The 7,355-nt window shown below is 40.3% G+C and overlaps 1 protein-coding gene across 1 annotated transcript in view; it reads left to right on the forward strand.

Moving 5' to 3' along the window:
* LOC134214736 (nose resistant to fluoxetine protein 6-like) overlaps positions 1–5,729 on the forward strand; it is a 41,815-nt gene extending 36,086 nt beyond the window's left edge. Inside the window, exons 11-13 of the mRNA XM_062694059.1 lie at positions 3,899–4,246; positions 4,315–4,447; positions 5,562–5,729. Of these exons, the coding sequence (XP_062550043.1) occupies positions 3,899–4,246; positions 4,315–4,447; positions 5,562–5,662 (582 nt within the window). The 3' untranslated portion in view covers positions 5,663–5,729. The remainder of the gene's footprint in view (positions 1–3,898; positions 4,247–4,314; positions 4,448–5,561) is intronic.
* Positions 5,730–7,355: the final 1,626 nt, after the last annotated feature.

A 7,355-nucleotide genomic window follows, 5' to 3' on the forward strand; every position in this document is an offset into this window, starting at 1 on the left:
CCTGCCAAAGCCGTCTTTTCCCCTATTTATATTTATAAGCTGAAATCAAGGAATTATTTATAGCAAGTAAACATAAGGAAACTTTGTGGAAGTCAAACACCAATCGAGATTGTCCAAGCACATTGACATAAGGATGTATTACACGAAGGACTTCAAAAGGGCGTTCTATGGTTGCGGATGTCTGAATGTCTTAAGGACAAGCCTCCCGGAATCAAAATCAAAAACAAAAACAAAGTCGAGTCAAGTACAAGACACTGAAGACGGCCTTACTGTTGAGGTCGAAATACGTATCTGTCAAGATACAATTAAGTGGTGGAATTCAATGGGATTGTATAAACTCGTCTTATGACAAGTGAAGACATTCCACTAAAAAGCTCAAAATAATGTTCTTATCAAAAACTTATTTTACTCGCGTTTTCTAGGCACCTCATTCAATACGGGAGCAACGCTCAACTGACATTTTTATTATTTCAGCTTTGCTGCGTTGTGCATCGCTTTCGTATCGAGTGTATCGCCTTCAAAAACGCGAGTGAAATAAGTTTTGGATTCCGGGAGGCTTGTCCTTAACCAACCAAGTCTAAAGCGTGAAGCAGAAACCATTTGCAGCTGGAATTGACAAAGGAGGGTATTTTGTAGGTATTTCTTCTTCCCCTGACGCTCGATTCCTGATAGTTCCGTGTCTTTCGAGTATTTTTCACTGTTCTAACCTGGTTATTCTTGCATCGGTTTCCACACACACTCAGTTTTTAATTCTGCAGTTCGGTAAAATCCGTACAGCCGTCTACTCAGACTGATATTCTGGCAAAAAGCAACGATACCTCACTTTGTCAGAAATCTCGGCAACATTATGTTTGCTAAGAGGTCGGCTGTGCGAATCTCGGTAAAAGTTCCAAACAGTGCTGATATTCCGATACAAATATAAACTGTGCAGTTTTCCTGGTGAAGCTTAGCTTAGCTTTGCGCTTAGATTTGACTGACTACACATATCTATGGTTGCTACTCCTTGATTGATCAGAAACAGTAAAATTGGAGAAACATTCAACTGGGATTTCAATAACGGCGCCGGCCATGTCCTTGTAGTCTGTTAGGAAAAGGGAAGGAATATTAGTAGATGATTTTTGCTATTTGAAGGCCGTGTTTATCTCTGCGTCTCCACAAAACCCACAGGAAGGATTATCAGTTAGTCGGTAGGCAGCGTTGGATCTGGAGTCCCTCTGATAAGTGATGCGACCGTGCCAGTTTGTTACACAATGATTTTACCGAACTATTATTCGGCTGCACAAAGCAGAACGAACTAACTACGTGCACACCAAGAAGATACACAGTGCGAAGTGTCGAAGCACCGAGAATAACACATGATCCTCCAAACATGAATCGATGATCGCGCTTCGAACAAACTCGGCGTACATAATTCTGTCACGTATACTGTGGCAGATAATATCTAAACATGGCGAAACATATTAGGCTGATACATGAATCGCTTGACAGCTCGAAATCAAGTAATCGAATTGCAGACGAAGTGTCAAGTTCATTTTGTGATCTATAGATAGATTGAAGAAGGTTGGTGCTCTCTCGAATATGCTCCTGGGCTTCACGGACGACATCGACCTCATTGGAATCGATCGCAGGGCAGTATTGGAGGCTTTTGTCCTACGGAAAAGGAAGACCGGCGAGGTCAGCTTTAATCAATAACTCTACCAAGACGAAGTACATGGTTGCAGGTAGAGATAGAGGAAGTCCTCGTGGGTTGGTGCTGAGGTCCAGCTTGATGCGGATTTGTTTGAAGTTGTTGAAGAATTTGTTTATCTTAGAACGCTAGTGACGTGACGTTTCCCGTGAAGTGAAAAGACGTATTGCTTCTGCGAATAGGGTCTTCTACGGATTACGTAACCAGCTTAGGTCCCGCTACACCCAAACGGAAACGAAATTTGCTCTGTATAAAACTCTGATTCAATCAGTGGCCCTGTACTAGATCTGTTCATCATTTTCAAAAGTATTCCGGATCCAAAGTGCCACCCCTCTATCTCAATGAATATCTTAAATGAAGATTTAGAGGTGCATCAAACGAGATTTGTGATTTTTCAGACTTTTTCATAGAAATGTCGTCTGAATGCATCAATTTTACTCCACATAATAGAAACATTAGTCGTTAATAGCTTCTTTAGACTATTATCTACCACTTTGTCATTGATACTAGGATGTTTAGAGGGCTCATTCTATGACTTTTTAGTAGATTTAGCTGAAAAAATGCCAAAAAACCAGAAAAATAAATTTAGGTGCTTCTGGGGGTAGCATAAATTTTCAATATGTGCCCAATTCAATTTTTCCGTTCATTACCTTTGAGTGTTGCGGAAGTTTCGTCCATACATCACTTTATTCAGAAAAATAATCTTCGGCATGTAATAATGCAGCTTTTGTGAATTACTCAACATTTGAATAGGGTAGTCAAGCAACACCATTCCCCCCATGGCAAAACAAAGTTGACTATGGTTTTTGAGCAATGTCATCCAGTATGCTCAACCCACTGGTATGGAACTAGAGTGGGTTATGTCGTAGTGCCAGGGCCTGCGGATCTAAAGGTTTACGGTTCGAGACGCCTAGCATGAAATTTTTTTTTTCAAGCCTGGTGACTAATTCCATGTTGTCGATAATCTGTCGCGGTCGGAAACTTACTTTTAATTGAGCGTGAAATATTTTAATAAAGTTTAAAAAACACTCTGATTTATTTGTTACCCTCCCCTTGTTATTGCACCACACTCATGAGTCATGGCACAAACATGGCCTGTACGGACATAACGGCGTGGACGTCAAAAGAAGCAGACCGGAAAGCTTCCGAGGTTTTCGAGCGAAAAGTGCTGTGTACAAAAACAATACTCCGAGCTGGTCAGAGGTCGTGGTCGTGGTCGTCAATTCCAAGCTTGTCCCTTTCCTACTTTGTATTTCTATCATAGTTATTTCTGTGTTTCACGTTCTATCAACACGATTCCTACTGTTATAACCTTCCACACTAACAATTCCAAAACCTCCCGTGGCACTTATGAGAGGTCGTAGAGTTCTCTGCATCTTTCTTAAGTTAGTTGTTCGACTAATTATCCTTCCCCTTACCCATCATTTGCAAGGACGTAGCCAGGACAGATCTGGACTATTGGAGAGTGCATTGCTTGCATCTAAGAGATAGTGATTAGTCCCAAATCAATAACTGTGGTAACGAATGAAAGTGAAGCTGCTCTCATACAATAGTCTAGGCTTGTACCACCTTCGAATTTGTGCGAATTGCTCAATGCTAATGTACAAAAACAATACTCCGAGCGGAGGGAAACAAGAAAATAGTGTGTGACGCTGACGCATGCATCCCGAGCTGTATCAAGAAGAAATATAGTGAATCGTGTAAAATACGGCAAACTTCAGTGGGCTGGTCACTTAATGCGAACGACTCTCATGATATGTTCCATTTATATTTTACTTTCGGTGAACCTTTTCTACCATAATAAAAGACTATAAAGTTTTTATTTGAAAAAAAAAAACAATTCATACTCCAATTCATGTAGAATTGAAAAATAAACGCTTTCCATCAGGTTTTGCATAGCCTTTCCTCTCCACAGAACGCTAGTTTTCCTTGAAATGCTGACAACTATCTATATATGTCCTTGATCACAACCTAGACACGCTGTTTGCACTCTACTGTTAAATTGATTTTTCTTATTCCAATGAAAGAAGCTTGAAAACCCATAAACCAAAAATCAAAAAATCTAGATCTGCAACGAACGAACTGCATTGACGGCCCAGCACTTCGAATATGCATGTCAGGTTGGCCAATCGATTCCCAGACATGTTTACAATTGTAAACACTGCATTACTGCTATTTTAAATCGTTAAAATACTCTTCCATCCAAAACAGCTCTTCAAAACCCTGAAGTACAGCACCATCCCCTTGGGGGTAATCTTCAGCCTACCGGCGCCGGTGTTCCACCAGTACGAGTTCAGCAAACCCTCCCTGTGGATGGCAGCATACGCGGGAGTGCACCGCCTCGTTATGGCGTCCTGCATTGGCATAATTTTTCTGGTGTTGATGTTCTCCGATCGGGATACATTGATCGGCCGGCTAAGGGCGTCTAAACTGTTGGAGAATGCCTTCTATCGAGTGCTGGGACGGCTGAATTTTGGGTTCTACCTGATTCACATGGGGGTGCTCAAGGCCGTGTTTAGTAATTATCACGAGGGCCAACGTACATCAGGGGTTATGGTGGTAAGATTATCATATACAAACTGTTTTTGCTTGGATAAACTATTTAAGTAAATGTATTCTATTTTCAGATAAATGTATTTAGTTCGGTGACAATGATAACTTATGTTCTAGCTCTAATTGCTTATCTCTTGATAGAGAAACCCTGTGATATTATTTTTAAACAGCTGTTCGAACGTAATGAGACAACGCGGCAGGAGAAAGGCAAGTTATCTTTTCTATTTTTTTGTTATTTTATTACGTAGATACTATTTGTGTGCATTACGCTATATAACCCAATACATTTGTTTTAAAGCACAATATTAGGACTGAATTAAAAAATAATCGCTTTTCCAACGATAGCAAGTGAGCATGAGCATGATGACCGTACTTTTCGTAGTTACACCTCCGTAATTGACCAAAACAATCGCAATTGCTCAAGGAATCAATGGATGGAAGCATGGGATTTGCTCTCAGACCTCAATGTCCACATGTCGAGAGTTCTACCCAGTCAGCACAAAAACGTATATAACATAAGATGAAGTATTTTAAATGTTCAATACCGGAGCTTGTCCTCACGGCCTATCGGGGATGGGAAGGTACTGATGATGCAATCACAGGCCCACTGCAAGCCGGAAACACCTCTGCACTTGCCACGAGTTCCTGCGGAATTTTATTGGAATCTAGGTTAGGTTCTATGGCAGATGTTCGTCTTGGTTAACGGGTCACCAATAATGTGATAGTAATATTCTAATTGAATGCCGAAACAAGCTGTTCGCTCATTCCGAAATCTAACAGTTACATGCTAGAATTAGACAAGTTATAAGTATTGGATAGAAGATGGAAACGGTATGAAAATCCGTATCCAAATCTAGCGATTGCTAAAACATGAGAAATATGGAATAATACAAAAGTAGGAGAAATGGAACGGGCTTGTAATAGAACCAACGACCTCCTGCGTATGCGGCAGAAGTTGTGGCCATATGACTACTAAGCCCCTTGATCGCACTTTCAACGATAACAAATAATTTTCAAAATCGATGTTTCTTCTAAGTGTTGCTTTTAGTTGAAGCCATCATTTGAAATAAAATAGTGTACGAGAAACGCAAATAGTTGAATTAGTCAAGTTTAACGTCAAGAGAAGTCAACGAACCAACCGATGAACTAATGACATATTTGATTGGGACTGTTTATTAGTCCGTAGCTATGCGATTAACTTTTATGTAATGCTTTTGTAATACAACTTGATATCAAGCGGCTTGCATGCAACAGAAATGATTCAATAACTAAGTTGAACCCACACGTGTTGAATTTTATTCACCTTTTCATCTATTTTCAGGAGTCAATGCGCCGCCTGCATTGGAAAGAAGCCCCTGCCAAGTGGTGAATATTGAAATAAGACGGCGAACATCCATGTCTACCAATGGTGAATCAAAATAGCTTTGTTGAATCGTGCTACTAAAACATTAAGGGAAAAAAGTTAAATAAAACTATTTTTTATAAATAATGTGCCTATTTTTTCTTGTATGTTTTTCATTTGCCTCCTCTATAAATCAAGATGTGAGTGTGTTTATGTGTTATGTTTTTTCACTGAGTTCAACCAACGAATAGTTATTTTTACTCTTAAAAACTAATTAATGAAAAGAATGTATTAGCTCTGCGTCAAGTTAACGCATTTTACAATGATATGGGAATGCTCATTATTATTTTTTCAAACTAGATGTACATTTTTACGATAAAATTATATAAAGATAACGAAAAGATTTCATAGTGCTAGTGGCATGAAGAATTTATAGAAGTGTTGGGCAATTTTGTTGACGATGTGTTTATCTAAGAGAAGATCCATTAATCACGTAACGCAAAAATTTGTCATTTTTAAACCCCCTCCCACCTATGTCACATTTTTTGTATGAATCATCTGAAAATTTTGTATGGATTGTCACAATTCACTCTTGAAGATGGCTGGAGGGATATTCGATCCGCGATTGGAACCGCCGTAACCACTACACCAGGCACGGTGCCCCGGATCAGAGAAACTGCTGGTATGACGGCAAATGTGAGTAGTTAGTTGAGGAGAAAAATGCAGCATGGGCAAGATCGAGGCTGTGAAGAAACGGAGCACCTGTACCGCGCTAATAACGCTCGAAAGTTCTATGAGAACGTAAACCGCACACGTAAGGGCCACGTGCCACAGCCTGAGGTTTTTTTTCCTTGAGCAAAGGTAAACAGAAATCTGCTCTTGTCATAAGACGAGTTTGTACAATCCCTTTGAATTCCACCACTTTTGTATCTTGACAGATACGTATTTCGACCTCAACAGTAAGGCCGACTCGTAAGTCGAGTCAAGTACGAGACACTGAAGACGGCCTTACTGTTGAGGTCCAAATACGTATCTGTCAAGATACAATTAAGTGGTGGAATTCAATGGGATTGTACAAACTCGTCTTATGACAAGTGAAGACATTCCACTAAAAAGCTCAAAATAATTTTCTTAACAGAAATCTGCAACCAGACACCTGAGGAGGCTAACTCAGGTAGTGTGGGGATGGGTATGTCATGTAACTCTTACCCGACCCACTAAAACCAAAACCCTTTCGCCATTCCTTACCCCCCACCCACAATTAAGCAATACATCCGGGGGGGACTATTGAGAACGCACACGCCTATGCGGTTGTATGACATTCGCCAGAAGGTCATTTGCCAGAAAGCTTTTTGCCAGAATCAATTTGCCAGAATGGATCATTCCCCAGAAAGCCGTTTGCCAGAATGCACCATTGGCATAGCATAGCATAGCATAGTTACGGTGTACTTCGTAGATTGGACACTAGTGATACTCATGTTTTTCTTTTGAAATCTTTATTCAGATTGCTATCAGAAATCAAGGTTGGTGTGGTCCTTGATTTCAATCTAGGATAAAAATCACAAAAGCATGAGGATTACTACTCCTGGCTACGCCTATCTTTACCGTAACCTGGGAGGGGAAGGAAGTGTTGGTGTATTACTTACTTAACTGAGGCCTTCGACTCAGCTACACCCTCGTAAATACCACGGAGTAGGATATTGGGGAAGGTATTCGTTGTGTCAGGATTTGCCTATAGCTTACACCACCTTACACCGTAACACACCTCGCAAA

This window comes from Armigeres subalbatus, chromosome 2 (assembly GCF_024139115.2).
Source record: "Armigeres subalbatus isolate Guangzhou_Male chromosome 2, GZ_Asu_2, whole genome shotgun sequence".
Lineage (NCBI taxonomy): Eukaryota > Metazoa > Arthropoda > Insecta > Diptera > Culicidae > Armigeres > Armigeres subalbatus.